The 21,701-nt window shown below is 41.3% G+C and overlaps 1 protein-coding gene across 1 annotated transcript in view; it reads left to right on the forward strand.

The window, feature by feature from the left end:
• Window positions 1-9,937, forward strand: part of ajm1 (apical junction component 1 homolog) — a 15,262-nt gene extending 5,325 nt beyond the window's left edge. Inside the window, exon 2 of the mRNA XM_077241789.1 lies at window positions 6,096-9,937. Within this exon, the coding sequence (XP_077097904.1) occupies window positions 6,149-9,436 (3,288 nt within the window). The 5' untranslated portion in view covers window positions 6,096-6,148 and the 3' untranslated portion in view covers window positions 9,437-9,937. The remainder of the gene's footprint in view (window positions 1-6,095) is intronic.
• The last annotated feature ends 11,764 nt before the right edge of the window (window positions 9,938-21,701 follow it).

Here is a 21,701-nt window from a genome sequence, read left to right on the forward strand (position 1 = left end):
AAATTCAGTGGTCAAAAACTAAAATGGTGGTAAAATGGTAATAATATAATGACATAAGCAAGTGTCAAATATACAGTGTTTTTTTTCTCGACCGACAGTAACGAAACGTTTATATAATAATCTACAGATAGATAACTTTGTCTTGTGATTCTAGTCAGGGTGAATCATATGAAGTGTGGCTGGGTCATATTTCACCCCAAAAAGTGCATTTTAAAGCCATTATGACAATTTCTTTTTTTTTTTTTGGTTTTGGGGTGAAATATAGCCTATGCCGTTTCTAGTGAGATGCACAAGACTACATTTGAAAGTAGAATATCTTGTAAACTCAATATTTTCAAATACATTTTTGTGTTGCAACAATAAAAACAACAAATGTGCATTTTAAAAACATTATCATGAAAATTTCGTGTTTTTTCTTTCGTTTTAGGGACGAAATATACATTTTTAGTGAGATGCACAGCACGAAATTTGAAAGCAGAACCTATTGTGGATCAGAAATCAGGTTCAGACTTGCAAACTGGATATTTTCACATGAATTATTGTGTGGCATAATTTTGAGACCGTGTACATTAGGATGTTTCCTGACCCGCAGCTCGTCCTCAGGGCATTTTGTGGTCTGTGTTTGACTTGGCCTGATTCCGATTTTATGAGACAAACTCCTGTCCTGTTCACGAGGGGAATTGGATTACTGAGATTAGAGATTGAAGAGCACAGATTGACTGACAGCACAGACTCTGCACAAAGACAAGGTCATAAACTGGGAAGCTCGTTGGCTGGGAATATGATGGAATTGTTGGGAGCAGCCGGGAAGAACCATCCAACATGGTCTCCTAATGTCAGAGTCTTTCTGAATATCACTTTTTCATGAATGTTAAAAGACCAGATAGAGAATTGTATAAGAATATAAGAATAGTATAATCACTCAAATATGTATTCATCATTTATTTACAGTGAATTGTGTAAGAGCCTTTCATTCGAAGATGTATACACATCTTTAAGTTATCATTTGACAAGTTCTGTCATAGAACTCTAGATGGCGCACGCTGATGGGTCCTTAAAGGGATAGTTCAGCCAGAAACGAAAATTCTGTCAGTATTTACTCCCCCTCATGTTGTTCCAACCCCGTAAGACTTTCGTTCATCTTTGGAAATCTGAGCGCTGGATCACTCCTCTATAGGCTTCTAAGGGATTGAAACTTGCCGGCCCCGAAAAGTTATTAAAGACATCGTTAAAATAGTCCAAGTGACTACAGTGGCTCAATCTTAAGTTTATCAAGCGACGAGAATACTTTTTGTAATTAAAAAAACCCCAAAATAACGTCTTTATCACAACTATTCATTTCCTTCTCTCTGGGCCTCGAGTCAGTTCACTAGTGTAATAGCGTAAGCTTCTGTTGTTGTACGTCACACGTAGGCTCACTATTGGCCGACGCTGGTCATGTGTGTGATGCGTGTGACGTACAACACAGAAACACTACGCTATTACACTAGTGAACTGACTCGAGGCCCACAGAGAAGGAAATTAATAGATGAAATAAAGTCGTTATTTTTGTTTGTTTTTGCGCACAAAAAGTATTCTCGTCGCTTGATAAACTTAAGATTGAGCCACTGTTGTCACTTGGACTATTTTAACGATGTCTTTAATAACTTTTCGGGGAACAAGTTTCAATCCCTTAGAAGCCTATGGAGGAGTGATCCAGCTCTCAGATTTAATCTAAAATATCTTAATTCGTGTTCCGAAGATGAACGAAGGTCTTACGGGGTTGGAACAACATGAGGGAGAGTAAATACTGACAGAATTTTCATTTTTAGGGGAACTATCCCTTTAATGCAATCTGCTGATATTACATTGTTAACTACACGGCGCTAGCTGATTGGTTCCTGCTGCATCCGCAGCCAATGAGCTTGATGCTCAACATTTAAATTGTTTGCTGTAGCAGATTGCAGCGCAGAGTTCCTCTGAAACCCTCCCCCTTCCCCAGCTCCACCTGTATAAATCTGCAGAGGAGAATTTCATTTAAGCTGTTTGTATATCTAACATGCTCGCAGCAGCGTGTCTGTGAATGTATTTGGCAGTAGCAAGTTTCTTCTTGTTCTGCATCAGCAGCGTAACAGATTTATTCCACCAAGACCATATACATTAACATTGTCATATCCATTACCATGCTGAACTCTTCCGAGGGTTGTCATTATAGAAATATAATTATCTCTGTCAGTCCCATTCTGTAAATGATTCACAAATCTGCACGTTTAAAAGAATTCAGATGGAAAATCTGTTTCAGATCACTAATGATAAAGTCTAAAAAAAATATCACATTTTGTTGTGGCAATAATTAGCCAGACTTTTCCCCTTTTTTCCATTCAGAAAACCGGGGTCAGTACTTTTTTCTCTCTTAAAAAAAAAAAAAGAAATTAATACTTTTATTCAGCATGGACACATTAAATTGAGAAAAGTGACAGTAAGTACATTTATAATGTTACAAAAGATTTCTATTTCAAATAAATGCACTTTCTATTCATCAAAGGTATCCTGAATTTTTTTATCAGGTTTTCTACAAACATATGAAAATGTTTTCAACATTGATAATATGAGACTTCTTTCAAAAACATTAAAAATCCCAACATTTTGACTGAATAAATCTATTTAACATAACTTGCATATATTATATATTGCAGGTGAAACTCTGGTATGTTAATGAAAGTAAAGGACCACTTTTGCACCTATAATCCATTTATCTGTGTAGAGAAGTCTGTCTTATCAAAACGTAGACTACATTAACATCAGCTCATCAGGTCGAGACATTGGGTGTCACCGGATCAGTTTGAACAGATGGTCATTCTCAAGGCCTCACAGGAGCGAGACGTTTGTTTTGATGGTGTCGGACATCAATGATTTTTCAGATCAGCCCATTTTTTAAAGTACATCCCATAATCAGTTTATTTTTTCCAAACCGGCAGTATTGCTTTTCTGTTGTCCTCATGTCAAGTGTTTATTGTACACTCTGTTTCTGCAGTGGTCGTTTAGCAGCCCAGGCTGCAGGATTGGGAGCTTTTTGTTTTAAAGCCTTTCACAAGACTCCCATTGTCCCCCGTATCAAATGGAAAATTAGCGCTGGGCCTTCTGCGTGGATTGGGCAGCATTGGCAGTCCTCACATTAGCATGGAAAGCTCCTATTCAAGACTGCATTGCATTATGAGACCAGACTGCTATTGATAAGACTGAAGGGGGTGTGATAAGAACGGTCTGATGAATTCACATCAAGAAATAATCACTGGGTGTGTTGAAAAGCTTGAAAAGTCTGCGCAAGACTCCTTGACTTTCATTTGTGGCTTTACATTTTGTGCTATTTTTGTGATATTGTTTCTCGTGCAAAATTATTCAAGCTGACCCCACCGTAGACTGCTTTGTGATTTTGCATGTCTACTAAGGCTGAGTTAAAAATATAGATTTATCTTGTTTTGAACAACCGATAATGATTCTTAAATCTTCAATTTTACAGCTGGATAAAAGTCAGATTTCCATGTTTTTAAGGGATGCTTCATGGATAGATCTATCTAATGTAGTGCATTGTGTATACAGTAAAGGGAACAGCACCTATAAAGGAAACATGTGGTGGTAAAGAGGCTCATATGTTCAATAATTCACATCCATCTGTATCTCTGCGGAGTCTGCGCTGGGTTAAAAGGGTCAGCTGGCATCAGCAGTAGTGAGATGAGAGGGGAGATGGCACAGTACAGGCACTTACACACACTTTACAGATGACAAGGTCAAAGGCCACGGATAAGCCTTGACTCCTTTGAGTCTCATTTCTGTATTTGGTGATTTTCACTGAGATGCTGGACAAATGCTCCTGGTAACCTTCATAGCAAAACTGTACTGGATAAAAATTGCTGTAGTATTTACTTTGAAGCAATTTTCATTAAGAAATTGCAAGTAAATTTCACAAATTATTACATAGAAATGGAATTGAATTAAACATGAAATTTTGATGTAGATAGAGTGAAATAGTAGGTTTCTTTTTAAACATACTCCAATCATTTTTTTAAAGTAATTTTTACGGTATTTACAAAATTCAAGATGCATTATGCATTATTCAAAGTTGTTCAGGCATCTTGTTGACTGTTTAACTAACTTTAACCTTCTCACCAAGACTCTACAGCAAGGTTGCATTTCTTGGTTTGTAAACTAGATTTTCTTTCATCATCTCAGCTATCCATCTGCCAATTGATCCAACAATTTTTCTTATTTCAAGTACAAATGGATATTATTTTTATGAACTAATGATGCATTGCCAAATCAGTAGTTTTACAAGGACAAGACATTATCTTGCACACAACTCTGGCGTGTGTGTGTGTGTGTGTGTGTGTGTGTGTCTGTGTGTGTCTGTGTCTGTGTCTGTTTGTGTGTCAGACAGGACTAGTTTTCGAGGGGTATACAGACGTACTTTGCGGTTTTAATCCCATCCGAATCTGCCAAGTCTGTGTTTTTCTCACACAACAGTCCTCTGTGAAATTGAATACTGTCCGAATGCGAATGTCTGTGATTGCTGATGATGTATTATCCTAACGCTTCTCCTCATGTGTTTTTGGAGCTACCGTTTGCACACCTTTCATTTCATTTCATTTAAAAAAAAAAAAAAATTAAGAAATTAATAAATGTAGCCAAATCACTGAAACTGCAAAGACTTTTAATATCAGTGTCAGGTAAGAGTAAGATACTTGTCTAGATTTCTCTGCTAGTTTCTCCTGAAGTTTACTTAAATTGGGTTTTTATAATAAATTAGAATTATATAAAAAATAAATCAATTAAACGACATGTATGTCTGTAACGCCCATATCCACACTCCCGCCTCTGCAGTAAACATGGAGATGTTAGTCTCGTTCGAATCAGTACATGAAATCACAGATGTCGAGTAATAAGAATTGTAACTCAAAAGTAATTTAGAAAATTAGTCCCGTCCGAACAGGGCTTATGCATAGTATGTTGGTAGACAGCGGGTGTTCCAAACAAATGCAGCTACTCGATTGTGACACAACGTGAAAAGCTGCCAGACAAATGCTCTGTGAGTAAGCAGCGCCTGGGGATAGAAATGTTTGTAGAGGTTTCAGTTCCTTCTTTACATAATGTCTGTCGTAGAAACACGATGTGATTAGCTGAATGTGATAAACTTAGCAGTGGGGAGTTTGTAGAAGGTCTTGAATACTATCTCCCTTTTGCAATAAAGTAGACATTTACAATGTGAAACTAAATGTGATTTGAAGTATTTGTGTAACACTCCTGAAAAGTGAGAAAATAATTAACGAAGGAACGACACGGATGAGGAGCTTCATCAATGGTGGTTTGATTGTATCTTTAATGACTACATGCATTATTTCAGTTGTGTCCTCTACAACACACCGCAGGAACTTTGTACAATATTGTGTTTGATGACAAATGATTGCATCTGTTTAGACGAGCCTTCAAGAGCCTAATATAGACTCAAGACACTATTTCTGTCCTGCCTTCAACCAGCAGATTTGAATTGCTGAAAGTTGAATTTGAAACCAAGCATAAGAGATAAAAAGGTTTAGATTTACATAAGTGTTCTTAAGTGATTTACCAGTCCAAGACATTTCAAAGGTGAAAAGAAGGGGTTTTGTATTAGGGATTCAGTGCAATTCTGTTGAGCCCTCTCACTGTTTGTACTATGATGGTTATGAGATGATGTTGTTGCCAGGGGAAACATCATCCTCTGGCAACCACCTCCAATTTACTCGCATACATCCTGCCAACTTATTTTGCTGAACAACGCAATGCAGTTGAAGCCATTCAGAATCAGAAACGAGTTTATTTGCCACGTACATCTGCACTGAATCTTTTCTTGATGAGTTACTCCCTAAGGTTATGCGATACTAATCAACTATAGAATACTAAATATTGTGCAGTTATTGTTGACCATTTTAAATTTAGGCTATTTAAAATTAGTATTGCGTTTTTGTGGTTATCATCCAGTTCGCAAAAACACTCTTTGTATTCATGCTTTTTTCATGCAACAGTTTTGAATGCAACTTTTTTTAATCCAACTAATTTTGTTTTGTTTTCTCCCTCTCTTGCAGGGAACCTTAACCTAAACGAATTTAATGGGGAAAATTAGAAGAGTCTCATTAAGATGACACGCACAGATCCACCTGACATATTAGTATCAACTGTGTATAAAGATGTCAAAGTGAATTCCCTCTCGACCCACTCCAAAGCCTGTCATCCCTCAAAACAATGTGATTCCCCATCCATCAGGAAACTGGAGAACACTCGAAAAAGCAAAAAGAGGCACTGCCGTAGCTTTGACACTGAGTCTATGGACAAACTCCGATATCATACAATAGCAATGGAGTACCCATACCGAAGGGCTGAAAGGTACGCGGCCAATCCAGATGTTACCTGGAACGCCTTAGGTCGCCAACAAGGGCATGGACTTCATCGGTTTTCTTCCCCAGACATATTTAGCTACCGTCTCACCTCCCAGCCAATGACTGCTGAGATGTCTGGTGAAATTGCTGTGACAGAACAAAAGAGGAGGACTAGATCTAGAAGTGCCTCACGGGTTCAGACCAGCCTAACTCCTGTATCATTTGATGCTTCCCCTCCAGTGGCAAGGAGGGGCCGGGAAGCTCAAAGAGCACATAAAAGCACTCAGCCAAGGCCAGAAGTTTCCCCAAGAAGAGAGTCTTCCTATGCTGCCACACGGGCACATTTGAACGAAGTACACCCCATCAAACTGCAGCCGCAGAGGAGTGATACAAGCAGGTATTCCCCTGTATATGTGTCTGAAGGCACTGATGAAGGAAGGCTAGAGAAACCTGCAACTAGTCCACATGTTCGGTGCCGGGTGGACATCAAACCGGATGAGTCGGCCATGCATCAAGGTGGCCGAAAGGCAGCTACATCCCATGTGGACATACCTTGGCAGAAGTATCCTAGCAGTGGCAGTCGGAGTCTGACAGTGCCTCGCCATTTCTCCACTTCGAGAACACCAACTCCCACTGAATCTTTCACAGGAGAGTACAGGCAGGCGTACCAGTATTCACAAAGTATGCCAAACAGCTACATGCAGCCTATGGAGATCCCTTTACAAAAGGTGGCTTCACCACGGGAGCCAAGGGAACACTATGGACGGGAACGAAGGGCTCATTCAAGCCCCAACGTGCCAACTAAATTCTTCTATGCAGAGGATTTGGGGAAGTATGGATCTACAGCTCCATCAAGGACTTATTATCAAGATGACCGATACAGCATTCCAAGCCAACCCTACTCACCTAAAGTACAATATGTACAAGATCCAAGGACTCACATTGTTCATACTGTACCTTCCCGGACATATTTCTCAGAAATTGACCACTACCATTACCCTGGACAGCCTGCGTACTCTAAACACTATGCTGCAAGTGAGCCAGGGGCGTATATAATACAGACACCTCCAGCAAGGACTTACTATGGCGATGACCCGAGGACATATCAGATTCAAACAACCCCTCCACGGATCTTCTACATGGCCGACCCATACACGCAACAAATGGAGCATCATATTCCTGCAAGGGCATATTACACAGAGGGAAGACGACATGCCCGTGTGGTGCAGCCACAATCTGAGGATTGGTACGGCTCAGAAGTATCTGGCTACTCTAGCCATTACCCTTCCTCGTATGTCTCACAGGTTACTCCCACAAAAGTGAGACAAGAGCCAAAGCACACAACTTGGTATGCCAACCCATGCATGGAGCCAGCAAGAACCGTAACAGACCCAAGACCATACTCAAGATCTTGGGATAACATCCTCGATACCCACGTAGAGCGGGAACAGCCCGTACCTCGAGGGAAAAGTGATGAGAATCTTCTTTGTCAGGGGATACAAACTTCAAGTGAAAGACCTAAACCTGTTGTTGTCAATCTTTCCAGCTCACCAAGGCGTTATGCTGCACTGTCCTTATCTGAAAACTCTTTGATTGACAAAAGTCCAACTGAGGCCATGAGCTCTTCAAGTAAGCTGTGGTTTGTCACACCTGAAATTACCATCACAGACAATGATATCAGACCAGGTAATCTTAGTAAATCAGAAGGACGCTCAGCAAGTTGGGATGTGCTAGATTCAAAAAGTGCCCCAAATCAAGAAGCCCCTCAACGTGAAGCAAAATCCCGCTCTGGAGAATCTACCAAAGAGAAACCGCACGGCAGCACATCCCTACAGCAAAGTTTAGAGCAGCTTGATGAGCTTCTAGCTGACCTTGTCATCGATTACAAGCCTCCAGCCAGGACCAGTGAGGAACTGCTTGATCAACTCAAAAAGCTCATTGATGAAGAAGAAGCAGTATCTTCAGCAAGAAAGGATTCAATGGCAGGATCTGAAAGTGGCATGCCCCTTGACAAACAACCCACTTCAATAAAAATAGATCCTGAAACACTAAGAGACACTGATGGGAGTTGTGATGGGCTGAGAAGTACAGAAGAGTGCTCCCCTGACCAGAGTCCAGATGAGGACGACACAATGATGTGTTCAAACAATAAATGCCGTCGGACTGAGACCTTGTTTAACGCCTGCCTCTACTTTAAATCCTGCCACAGCTGCTATACTTACTACTGCTCTCGCAACTGTCGCCGCGAGGACTGGGATGTCCACAAGGAGAGCTGCCTCTATGGGCGAATCGGCAGTGTGTGTCGCCACATTATTAAGCATTGCCGAGAGACAGCAGAGGTCCACAAAGCTTTCTCCCGTATAGCCAAAGTTGGATACTTGTCTCGAGGCAGGGGTGTCCTGTTTTTGGGATTTCCAAATCCGGGTTCGTCCACAAATTTCCTTCAGTTTGGACTAGAAAGTCTGCTCATGACGCCAACATACTTATCTCTCCGTGAGCTGGAGAGCTTCAAGGATAACCTTGGGGAGTATTGCAAGGAGCTCCAAGAGGCGGGAAAGGAATATGACCCTAATGAATGTTTTCTCTTGAATGTATCAATTGCTGTTGGTGATAAAGTGCCTGACGGACCATCGCCAAGGGTCCAAGCCCCAACCGTCAGGAAATTTGCCAAGGTTGCTCTTGCTTCCTACAGCCCAGAAAAGAAGGCCCATCGGAAGGAAAGTGACATGGAGACGTTGATCCTGACCCCACCACCAGGTATGGCTGACATTGACAAGGAAGGTGAGGAGGGAAGGAAAGCCAGGGAGATCTGCTTCATCAACATTCAGCGAGAGTTGAGGATACGAGGGGTGTTTCTTCGCCACGAGTATCCCAATGTCTACCAAAAACTCTGTGAGTTTGTTGAAAGCAACAGGAGGTTCACGCCCACTACTATTTACCCTATTGATAAAAGGACCGGCAAGCAGTTTATGTGCATGATAATGGCAGCCTCCGAGCCACGAACTTTGGACTGGGTAGCCAACCCACATCTCTTAGATGACATTATTTAAACAAGTGCACCTTTTATATATTAAAGCGTAGATCTCACAATAGTACATATCTAAATATATCAAGCTTATTTGTTATACATGTTTGTAGATATGTATTTTGTTAATGGAAAAAAATTTATTCATGTCTGCAAGGTCAGTATTATTCAATATAGGAATATTGCCCATCAGATTTTGAATATGAGTAATTCGCATTGTTATTTTTTTTTTCATTAACTTGGTATCTAGACCCAGCTTTTGTTCATTTATGCTTCACTGGCAATTACTGCCCTCCTGTTTCTTTGTAGCAATTATCTTTTGATATTCTTTTATTGTTCATGAAAAGAGAGAGAAAAAACAATCTTCTATTTATTTTATCAATCTACAGAATTATGTGCTTATTTACGTCAGAGCTGAATATTTTTTCCTATGCAAAAAAATGCCAACATTGTCCCGCAAAAATGTTGAAAATGGTTTGGCTAAAGAAATATGGTACTATATTTCTTTTAATCTCTAAAAAAAAAACATGTATTTTTAATACAGGCATTATTATATTATATTATATTATATTATATTATATTATATTATATTAATTATATTAATTATATTATATTATATTATTCACATACTTTTAGTGATTTTGTGATTAGCACAAACTTAAAGAGGAACTTAATAATGCAGAGTAGAATCACAGTACACACAAAGGGCTGTGGATTATCCATGGTCTACTAAATGTACTTTGAGGAACGGCTTTAATTAAAAAGAGAGCTGCTTAGAATCAACCAACACCTAGAATTTTGTGCTCCAACCTGGTAAACTCATTTTTGTAAATGGTTTGTTATTTAGCTTTCAATTTAATGAAGTAATTGGTGCTTTTTATGTATGGTTAGTAGAATTACTTGAGCAATAATGAACTTGAAGACAAAACCTGGAAAATAGTGGTATCAGTGATGTGCTGCACGTTAGGTGTTGGCCGGTACTGTTCCATCAGAAACACTGTGAACTGAGTTATCTCTTATTAGCGTGTCACTTGATAGAGTTTCCTTGTGATCACCTATTAGACTTGGAAATATTTTAGTAGTTGTTATGATTATGAGGGATATAGGAAGATGCAGCTGTAGTTTCGTCTATAGAAAAAATGGAATCAGAGTTGCTGTATGGTATATTGGTTATTAAGCCTGGAAAAATAGTATATATTTTGTGGTTCTGTTTGCATATTACTGGTTTTGCATTTAGATTTTACATTCAACAATGCAAATGCAACAAGTGGTAGCAAAACAACACTGATTCTTGAGCTACTGCACAAAATGGCCCACATTTGTATCTGCCATTTAGACCTGTTAATAGCTAGCAACACCAATTAATAGATCCATGCAAAAACAAAATCAACACTCAGATGTCAAGCATGTCAGAGATGGAATATACAGTCTGTTTTGTTTAAAACCATCCTGTATTATCAATTCATTTTTACAGTGTAATTTTTTGTCATATAAAAAGTATTTGACCTAACGGTAGGCTACCTGTCGGTGTTGACGAAAGGAAAAGAAGAAATTTTAAGCAGCAGCTCATAAAGGAATCGGCTACCTCTGAAATTATATAGAACAAATCCAAAGGAATTAATTCCTTGGCGCATTCATTTGTGAATGTGAACAATCTCATTTAAATCTCTTTAAAGTGCGTATCTATACCACGAATGTTATTTCTCGTGCCATTTATACGCCAAAAATCTTTTTTGCGTGCATATGCCAAGCACTGAAAACCCCTTGGGTAGGATTAGGGGTGTGGAGTGTGTGCGTATTACACGCCATAAAGTGCGTATCATATGCACGCAAAAACTATTTTTGGCGTATAGGCTATAAATGGCACGAGAAATAACATTCGTTGTATACATACGCATTTTCATGAGATCGGGCTGGGTTTGTCCTAGTACTCAAGAATCTGTGAGCTGTTACCTCTAAAACTTTGGCACGTACTTGCAGTTTGTTCCTATTTCACCACTAAAAGTCTGAAGCGGGTTTTTCCTCCTTGAGTTTCCTAGTTATAGCTACTTTGCTCGACAAATCTGTTCACTACTTTATTGATGAATTCATGTCATAGCACAACCCTGACTGAACTCAGAACAGCTATAGCACATGTTCCAGGTGATTTTGCCCAGCTGAGTGTAAATATACAGTGGTAGAAAGACAGAAAGGATTGCATGTGATTCTATTTTTTCTATCTCATTACATTAATATAGCCTAATTAACCTGCCTGAATATTTGATATTTGAAAATATGCTGTATATGAGGGATAAAGTATATAGTAAAATATATGATTATTTAATATAGTAGGAGTGATATTTTCAAGATCAATGTGTCAACCATTGCTGTTATGCTGAAAACAACAGAAAAAAGACACGGTCTCACAGAAAAAAAAAACAATCTCAAGCTTGAATAAAAAAAAAGTGTCTTTGAAAAATTGTTTCTGATGTTTTATAATTACGATAGAGTGTATCCTACCTTGTGTCAATGTCATGGCTCCACCATGTGGTGTGTTGGAGGATTTTTTACCTTTCCTGATATGTTCTCCGTGTCACACTAAGGATCCCATATTTAATTATGAGTCCGTTTAATTCATTTAATCTGTCATTTTTACATTTAAATATTTTACATTACACTTTTTTCAGCAACGATTTTTTAAATTTGTTTTTTTAAGTTTTATTATGGATTACAAACACAGAACAAAAATCAAATTAGTTAAAACAATTCTCATATAACAATATACAGTTATCAAAAAAAAATAAAGAAAATTATATATATATATATATATGTATATATACACATTACAATTATTCCAGATAAATAAAATAAAAGATACAAATAAAAACAGCTATCATTTTCTCCTTTTGAAATGGCTGACGTCACTCTTGTATCGATGTTTAACCTCCAGAGGGCAGCAAAGCGCAAGATACAATTAATTTGGTTATTTATTTTTGGAACCAAATAAGAAAGTTCTTCCCAAAACATTCCCTATAGGTTATTTATATAATCTATTTTATAACCTATATAGAACGTTCCCTGCGAGTTTTATTTTAGGTTTTATTTTTATGACCATAATATTTTGTGCTGAAATGTCATTTTCAGATGAGTTCTGAAGATGAAAGTATTACGGGTTTGGAACAACATGAGGGTGAGTAATTACTGACAGAATTTTTGGGTGAACTATCCCTTTAAGAGCGAATACTGGATTATGGTGTTTAAGATAATTTTATGCAGATTTATAAATTTGAACCAAAATGTTAATTATTTAAACATAATTTAAGTCTGCATCCAGCATGATACAATTTGGATACGTGCATAATGCACGACACCAAAGATTTATCTGGTCAGTACATTCTGAAACGTGTGTGGAAAATGCTGTTTGAAGAACTAAATATAAAACACCAGCTCTGTCTACCTCTAGAGGGCAGTCAGCTTCCGTCGGAAGAGCTGCTGCTTCTGCTGGGAAACGGAGGATATCGGTGAAGAAAAGAAATTCAGCTCTCTCTCTCTCTCTCACTCTCACTCTCACTCTCTCACTCTCACACTCTCACTCTCACTCTCACTCTCACTCTCACTCTCTCACTCTCTCTCTCACTCTCACTCTCACTCTCAAAAGTAAATGGTAAAGTCTTCTGTAACCCAGGCCGAAAAAACGTACATGGCACAGAGTTTTTTCACATTCAAAATCGAAACGACACATTTTATCCATTAGAATAAAACACAGGCTGCTCTGATACTAACACATCAGCATTCAAACATAGTGGTTTGAAAAGCAGACTACCATCAAACCAATTGCATTCAGCAGAACACACAATGCACTGTGTGCGAAAGCCAAGCTGACACCGTCTGGAAGACTCCAGTGAGGATGAAGAGCCAAAACACCCGTCGTGACAGAAGCGAAGAAATGTTCACAGCACTGAGACACCAGGAAGACACAACAAGCCTCTTCCTCCTGCAACAAGAGCTGAGAAAATACATCTCCGGCTCCATGACTGTCACTCTGAATTAACTTTATTGTCTTGGTTGTGGCGAAGTCCCAGGATATTTTTATCTAGTGTCTATCTGCGTTTCTCATGGAGGGCAGAAAAAGATCTCTCAGGAGCCACAGCTGCAGAAGAACCCCGAGACTGAGGCGTGTGTGAGGACGAGTCCTCTGCCAGCTGGTGTCTGATCCACACAACACCGGTTCAGTTTAACCCCAGGAGAGACGGTGGTAGCCTACCTGTGATGACGGGCTGCTTGCTTTTTAAATGAAAAAAACAACAACAAATAGCTAGTTTGTCTTTTTCATTAAACTGTGAAGTGTAATGCAATCAGTAGTTTCTTAAACCGCATTTATGCATCTGATCGTGGGCCAAACACTCATATACTGATTTGCAGTTCATGATCCCCGTTTAAAACAGAAACACGTGGAAAGACAAACCCGTCAAACAACAGATGAATTGCAGGCAAGAAAACCAGACCACAGTCAGTCAGTGCAAGAAACAGGCTGTCTATTTGAATGAGCTAAAATAGAGTTAATGCTGAATATATTGCAGCATTCATGTATGTGCTCATCTTCTCATGGATACTTCCAGCAGGATAACACAAGTGGAGTATTCACTAAACTCAAACGGTCTCCAGATCTCAGTCTAATAGAGCAGATTTGGGATGTGGAGGAACTGGAGATTCACATCATGGATGTTCAGATCCGACAAATCTGCAGTTAACTGTGATGCGATCATGACATTATGGACTAAAATCTCTGAGGAATGTTTCCAGAACCTTGTTGAATCTGTGCACGGACACAATACAGTCAAACCAAAAATTATGCAGACACCAGATATAAATTTTTATATTTTTTTTACTAGTGGGTGCAGGACACTATAGCTCATTTGTGTAGTTCACAAGTGAGGATAGCAAAATAATGTAAACTGTGACATATTACACACAAAAAATTCTTCATACAGTGGATTACCAGTAAAATTTGGGACCAGGAATTATTCAGACACTTTGACCGGACCATGTTTTGCTTACGTTTCTTTTCTTTGCTAAAGCGACCTTTTTACACCACAGACTGAACAAAATAAAGCATTGCTTGGTAGGTTGACCTAAATTGTTATTATGTAATTGTGTAGTTTAATTTAACAGCTGGCAGATATTCAACATAATTCATTTGTGAGACAGTCTAACAAAAGGATGGACAAAACCAGTGAAATATCAACTGATTTAATAACTCTTGAGTTGCAATATTTTATTACCATTTTCTAAACTATAGCGAATAAACTGTGATAATGGGAGAAAGTTGAAGGTGTCTGAATACATTTTGGTTTGACTGTACATCAGCTCCAGCTCATCTCTCATTACTTACATGTCGTATTACTTGCATAATTCTGTTTGTATAACAAAAAAGCACCACAGCTGCAGATCAAGACTACAACTATACAAATGAGTGTTGGACGACTCCATGTTCAGTTCCACGTCTAGCTCTCTTGAGTCTTATGGCCTGTAGGGTTGGGCGAGCAAGGCAAACTAAATGTGACAGAGGAGAGACCCTGCACTAGCCTGAGGCTAACAAACCTACTTGGCTTTGTATTAATGCTGGAACAAAGAGATTCTCTACATTATACAGAGACCATTAAAACAAAACGCTAGTTACGCATGTAACTGTGGTTCTGTGAATTCTGGATGACCGCCAGAGGCAGTGTAAACATTATGGATTATCGTAGCGCCAGCTAGATAGGTCGAGAGAATATACCAACAAAGTCACGTGGCGTGACGTATGCTGAGCCCTGGAGGGTAAAGCTACAGTAGCTCAGCACTCTACCTCGGTACGCCTTTCTCGCGCATTCCGAGTGACAGAGAACTCTGGCGGTCATCCAGAATTCACAGAACCACAGTTACATGCGTAACTAGCGTTCTGTTTCATTCTTACTGACCGCCAGAGGCAGTGTAAACATTATGGATGACACATACCAACATAGTCATGAGGAATACCACCCACCTGATGAAATTAAGGCTGCTCCAGAAGAACCGCAGAACTGACGGCATGATGAGCAGCAACGTTGACCTTATAAAACCGGGCAAACGTGCATGGAGAAGGCCAGGTAGCAGTAGTGCAGATATCCACCAGGGAAACTCCTCTAAAAACAGCCCATGAAGATGAAATGGCCCTAGTGGAATGGCAAGTTAGTCCCCAGGGCAGTGGTCTCCCTGCCACCTTGTAAGCCAGCGTAATGGTCTCCACTATCCAGTTCGACAACCTCTGTTTCGACACTGGAGCACCTTTCTTCACACCACCATGGCAGACAAATAACTGGTCTGACCGTCTAAATTGAACAGTAGAGTTCACATAACACTTCAAGGCCCGAACAGGACACAAGAGTTGGGCACTTGAATCGGACCCTGAAGAAGTCTGAAAAGAGGCCAGTTCAATATGCTGATTTATGAACTGAGGAAGAAGCAACTTCGGAAGAAAAGAAGGATTGGGTCGTAGAACCACCCCGGAGCCATCCGGTAACCAACGCAAGCACAGTTCACTAACAGACAACGCGTGCAACTCACTGACTCGTTTCGCAGTAGCAATAGCTAACAAAAAAGAAGTCTTCAAGGACAACCATTTAATGTCAACATTTTGCAAGGGCTCAAACTGGGGTGAGCACAGGATTGCAAGTACGAGTGACAAATCCCACACAGGAAAATGAGGATTCCGAGCAGGGTTCAGACGGCGTGCGCCCTTCAGAAAACTGCAGACAAGACGGTGAGAGCCAAGAGAAGAGCCACCAACTGGAACATGATATGCAGAAATTGCAGCCACGTATACTTTCAACGTGGAAGCTGCTTTTCCTTCCTCCAGTAAACGTTGAAGAAAACTTAAGACACTCGGAATGTCGCATGTTGCAGGATCGAGCCCCCGTTCCTCACACCTTGCAGAAAAAAGCTTCCAACTGGAAGCATAAATCTGTTGTGTGGAAGAAGCCCTAGCATTAGAGATGGTGTGAATAACAGCAGGGTCACAATGCTCCAGGGAAGGATTTAACCCAATGGCCAGACCCAAAGCTGCAGACGAGCCGGGTCCGGGTGCCAGACACTGGCCTCCAACTGGGAGAGGAGGTCCTTCCTGGGGGGAAGCTTCCATGGATTGCCTGTCAGAAGTCTCAGCAACAAAGGAAACCACGGTCTGGCTGGCCATCGTGGTGCCACGAGTAACACTCTGTGCTTGCACAGGGAGATCCTGTGCAACGTCTCCCATAACAGAGGGGTATGTGGAAACGCATAAAGCAGGCAGTTCGGCCATTCATGAGACAGCGCATCCTGGCCCAGGGGGCTCGACATTTCTGTCCTTGCGAACCATAAGCGACAGTGGGTGGTCATCTCTGAAGCAAAAAGATCCACCTCTGCTCTTCCAAATCGTAGCCAGATCTCCTGCACTACATCTGGATGAAGCCTCCATTCTCCTGGATGTACTTGATCCCTGGAAAGAGCATCTGCTGTCTGGTTGCACACTCCTGGAATATGAGCTGCCCTCAGTGAAGCGAGTCGTGGCTGACACCATGTCAGGATCTCGTGAGTCAACCATAGAGACCTGCGGGATCTCGTGCCGCCCTGGTGCTTCAGATGGAACACTGTTGAGGTATTGTCTGACCGAACAAGAACATGGTGGCCTGCCAGAACCGGCATGAAGTACTTTAGAGCCAAGAACACTGCCCTGAGTTCTAGCAGGTTGATATGTTCCGCGGCCTGGATCGGAGTCCAGCGCCCGGAAATACCCCTCCGATTCCACGTTGCCCCCCATCCTGTGAGGGAAGCGTCTGTCGTGACCAACTCCCGACGAGAGGGAACAACACCCAGGGGCACTCCTGCCTTCAGAAACTCTAACTGTCTCCACCGCCTCAACGCACATATGCAACGGTGAGAAATTATAACCAGTTGATGACGATGTCTGGTGGGATCTAGCCGCAAACTGTTGTTCCATAACTGGAGTGGTCTGAGATGGAGTAAACCCAGGGGGATCACAACTGTAGCCGCTGTTAACATCCCTATCAGTCGTAGGACCACCTCGTACTGCAAAGACACACCCGGACGAAAGCGAGCCAAAAGTTGTAGAATGTTTGTCACACGTTCCTGAGACAGGGAGGGAGACATTAGGCAGGAATTAAGGGTCATTCCTATGAACGTAGTGGTCTGTGATGGAATCAAACGGCTCTTTTTCTTGTTCACAGAAAACCCCAGCTTCTGCACATGTCTCAAAAGCAGTCTGGAGTCTTGTACGGCCTGCTGCTCTGTGGGGGCACAGAGAAGCCAGTCGTCCAAATAAGGAAGAATACGCATAACTCTCATCCAAAGAGGAGACAGAGCTGCGCTCACACACCTTGTGAAGACGCGAGGAGCAAGGGAAAGGCCGAAGGGTAGCACTTTGAACAGGTATGCTTGATTCAGGAAACTGAAACGTAGAAACTTTCTGTGATGTACAGCAATTGGGACGTGAAAGTATGCATCTTTCAAGTCGACACTTACAAACCAATCGTCTGCTGTCACAGACCGGAGAACATCGGCTGTGCGCAACATTCGAAAGGGAAGGACCTTCAGGAACAAATTCAGAAGCCTCAAATCGAGAATTGGGCGGAAACCGCCGGTCTTCTTTGGAACAAGAAAATAAGTTGAATAGAACCCGTCTCTCTGAACGAGGGGATGAACTTTTTCTATGGCTCCCTTCTCTAACAGTGAACAGATTTCCAGAGAGAGAGCCACTGCGCGAACCGCGTCTCTGACAATCGTAGGAACAATTCTTGAAAATCTGGGAGGCCGGCGCCGAAACTGTAGAGTATATCCCCTGCTCAGAGTCGCCAACACCCAGGGGTCTGCTGTGTTGGATCTCCAGTACTCCAGTTGCTCTACAGAAAAACGATCGACCGCCGGCCTGACTGTCTCAAGCTTTACGTGTGCGATTTTTAGTGGTCACGGGGGGACGCTGACGGGCCCTCCCGGAAACTGTCGATGAGGTGGGCGAAAAACTCTTGCATCTTTCAGGAACACGAGGTCTTTGAGGGGGCTGTGACTGAGGTGTAGCGTGCCGGCGGAAACGCTGCTCCGATGCGGCATAGTGATGTCGGGTCTGAACCGCTGGCATCCTAAAGGTAGGGTTGCGCTGCACCTGTGTCAGCTGACGAGTGGCTTCAGACAGCTTTACCCGCTTTTCCAACAGTTCCGGAACGTTTGGACCAAAGATATGCCCGAGAACAAAAGGAAGATCTCTCAAGGTTTTCTTGCAGTCCTCTGGCGGGCTGCCAGAAGCGTGGCTGTAAGACTACCCAGCTCGCGGGTCACATGGCCTGTTGCCAACAGAGCAGTTTGCAGAAATTGTGAAATAGGGGGATCTGCATTTGCAGGTTCCAGCGTACTAGTGGCAGCAAGAAGTAACTGGCAGATCGTGTTTTCTGCTCGAGTAATGTAGGCAACAGACTCCTCTGCCTTTTTTAGCAAGGAATCCGTACGACCGCATTGCGCACTGGGGCATCGCACATTCCCTCGTAGAGCCTCATCAGGAGAGACCACCAAAGCTGCCACAGGCTGCTCTATTTCCGGAGCACGACCCACCCCGATAGGATATGCTTCAGCCATAGATCTTAGATCATAGAAGATAGATTCAGCAATCTTTGAGCGCCGCTTAGGTGGACCAGAACCAGTGAGAGCATTTGAGAATTCAGCCACAAAATCCTTACACGGTGGCATGGCAAAAGAAGTTGCAGCTGTGGTCTGTCTGAAAAACACATTAGTTTGTGCAGATTGGACAGGTGACTCATCAAGTCCTAGACGAGCAGCTGCCATTCGAAGCACAGCCAAAGTGTCATCGGAGGAGGACTGGGCTTGTCCAGACGACTGAACTGACCCCCCACTAGAGCCCTCTGCTGCTGGGTAACCAGTGAAAACAGCCTGAGGTGATGGTTGTGCAGCAACATCCATAGGATCCCCATGATCGTGAAAAAAGGAATCTGAAGCACTTGTAGAAAGCACATCAAACTCTGAACGATGAGAAAAACAAGGGGAATCAAGAGACTCTTCCCCAGCTCCCTGGTTTTGAACATTCTCATCCTCCCGTGTCATCCTCACAGGTGTAGCAGATGTGACCGGCTGAAGTGAGTGAAGCAGGCGTTTCAGCTCTGCCATCTCTGAAGAAAGCACAGACACCGTCATAGAAAGTGAACCTTTCTCAACATGTGAATGTTCATCATCTCGCGATTTGGCCTTCTTAGCTGGGAGGGGAGCACCAGCTGCCGCCGACGCCCTGCGCTTCCGAGTGCGCAAAGGGGCTACATCTAACTGCCCTAGTTTCACTGTAGAATTAGGGTCTAACTCGGCAAGACGGAGCCGTCGTTCCGACATAGGCAAAAGACTGCAGTGCATGCACGGGTCCGTGAGAGCCTCTCGCAGATGTTGAACACCCAAACATGACGGGCAGATGTCATGACCGTCGTCAGGGAGAAGATTATTAGGGCACAGCTTACAAGTCAGTGGAAAACCAGTGGCTATCGAGCTGTGAGCCATAGTTATTCCCTAATAACACCCTCGGATAGTACCGTAAATTTAAGTTAAGCGGGATGAAAAAATAATAAAAGTAAAATAAAACGATTACCTCGGGTGAACCGACAGGTAATACCAACAAAAATTTTACGAAAAAAGATAAAAAGTGTCTAAAGTTGCCGGCGGATTGAACCGAGCGACAAAAAATGTTACATGGATACGAGGAAAAACACTCTAAGTAGATAACTTATGTCAACGGGAGACCGTTAACTCATTGCACCGAGAGGCACAGAGTGTTACCGCCGAAGCAATATGAAAAATCAAAACTCACCAAGTGCCGTTAATTTAAATCCAAATCCTTGAAAATCCAAATCCTTGAAATGGCGTAGACACGCGCTGTCACAGCTTTTGAGGACGAATCTCGCTGCTCATGTAAGCTGCACTTGACAGCGCGTCACTCAACCAATACAACCTATCTCAACTAGGCGAGAAAGCGAAAGAGGTAGAGTGCTGAGCTACTGTAGCTTTACCTTCCAGGGCTCAGCATACGTTACGCCACGTGACTTTGTTGGTATATTCTCTCGACCTATCTAGCTGGCGCTGCGATAATCCATAATGTTTACACTGCCTCTGGCGGTCAGTAAGAATGAAACAGAACTTCAATTTTGCTTTTAACAGTAGCTTTAATGCAAAACCTAGTGACCTTCCTTTCTGTCTACATAGGCAGCAACCTTTTAAGACACTAACCTAGCTGTGATAAAAGCATAAGCGCTCTACATATTCAACACCACACACATAGTGTCCCTCAAGCAATACACATCCGAATATAGTTTGCATGCTGCAAAGAAAACCACAATAGCCTACTCTAAAAAGCAGAAAATACATTGTAGACACAAATACTGGAGAGATCAAATAAAGTATTCAGTGTCACTGTTTCTGAACTCCCAGAAACGCCTCCATTGTAGTCTCGAGCTTTGTTCCGGGAACGAACACGTCACAATATTCCTCATTTAAATCATTCATACGCAGAATAAAGGGGCAGGGCCTATTTGAGATAGGGACTGTAGTGATCGACCGATATTGAATTTTTATAACCAATACCGATTATTTGCATGTTTATGTGCCCGATAACCGATATGCAGAACCGATATTTATTTACTGTTATACTTCTGTTTTTGACACAATTATTACAACACAAATTAACTGAACAAACCATTTTATTTATATACTTTCATGTTAAATTAAATCTTCAAATTGCAATAAAAACATTTATATTATTACATTATATAATTTATATATAAATTATACATATCATTTATAAGCATCAGCAGCAACAATGTTAATAATAGGCAAAATAAATGTTAAAAGTCTAATGTTTTCATATGGAGAAAATAATTGACAGGGGAGTCATATCACCTTTGCAGAAATGCAATTCATTTTAAACAGTTTTAGTTTAGAAGGTTTATGTGCCGTTTAATAGGTTTTAACTAAGAGTGAGGAATAATTCACTGGGTAATATTAATTCACTGAAGAATATAGCTGGAATATAACATTGTCAGGAAAGTAACAAACAAAACAGCATATATACAGGTCCTTCTCAAAAAATTAGCATATTGTGATAAAGTTCATTATTTTCCATAATGTAATGATACAAATTAAACTTTCATATATTTTAGATTCATTGCACACCAACTGAAATATTTCAGGTCTTTTATTGTTTTAATACTGATGATTTTGGCATACAGCTCATGAAAGCCCAAAATTCCTAT

Source organism: Siphateles boraxobius, unplaced genomic scaffold (genome assembly GCF_051911475.1).
Source record: "Siphateles boraxobius isolate OS27281-9 unplaced genomic scaffold, OSU_SipBor_1 24, whole genome shotgun sequence".
NCBI classification, from domain to species: domain Eukaryota; kingdom Metazoa; phylum Chordata; class Actinopteri; order Cypriniformes; family Leuciscidae; genus Siphateles; species Siphateles boraxobius.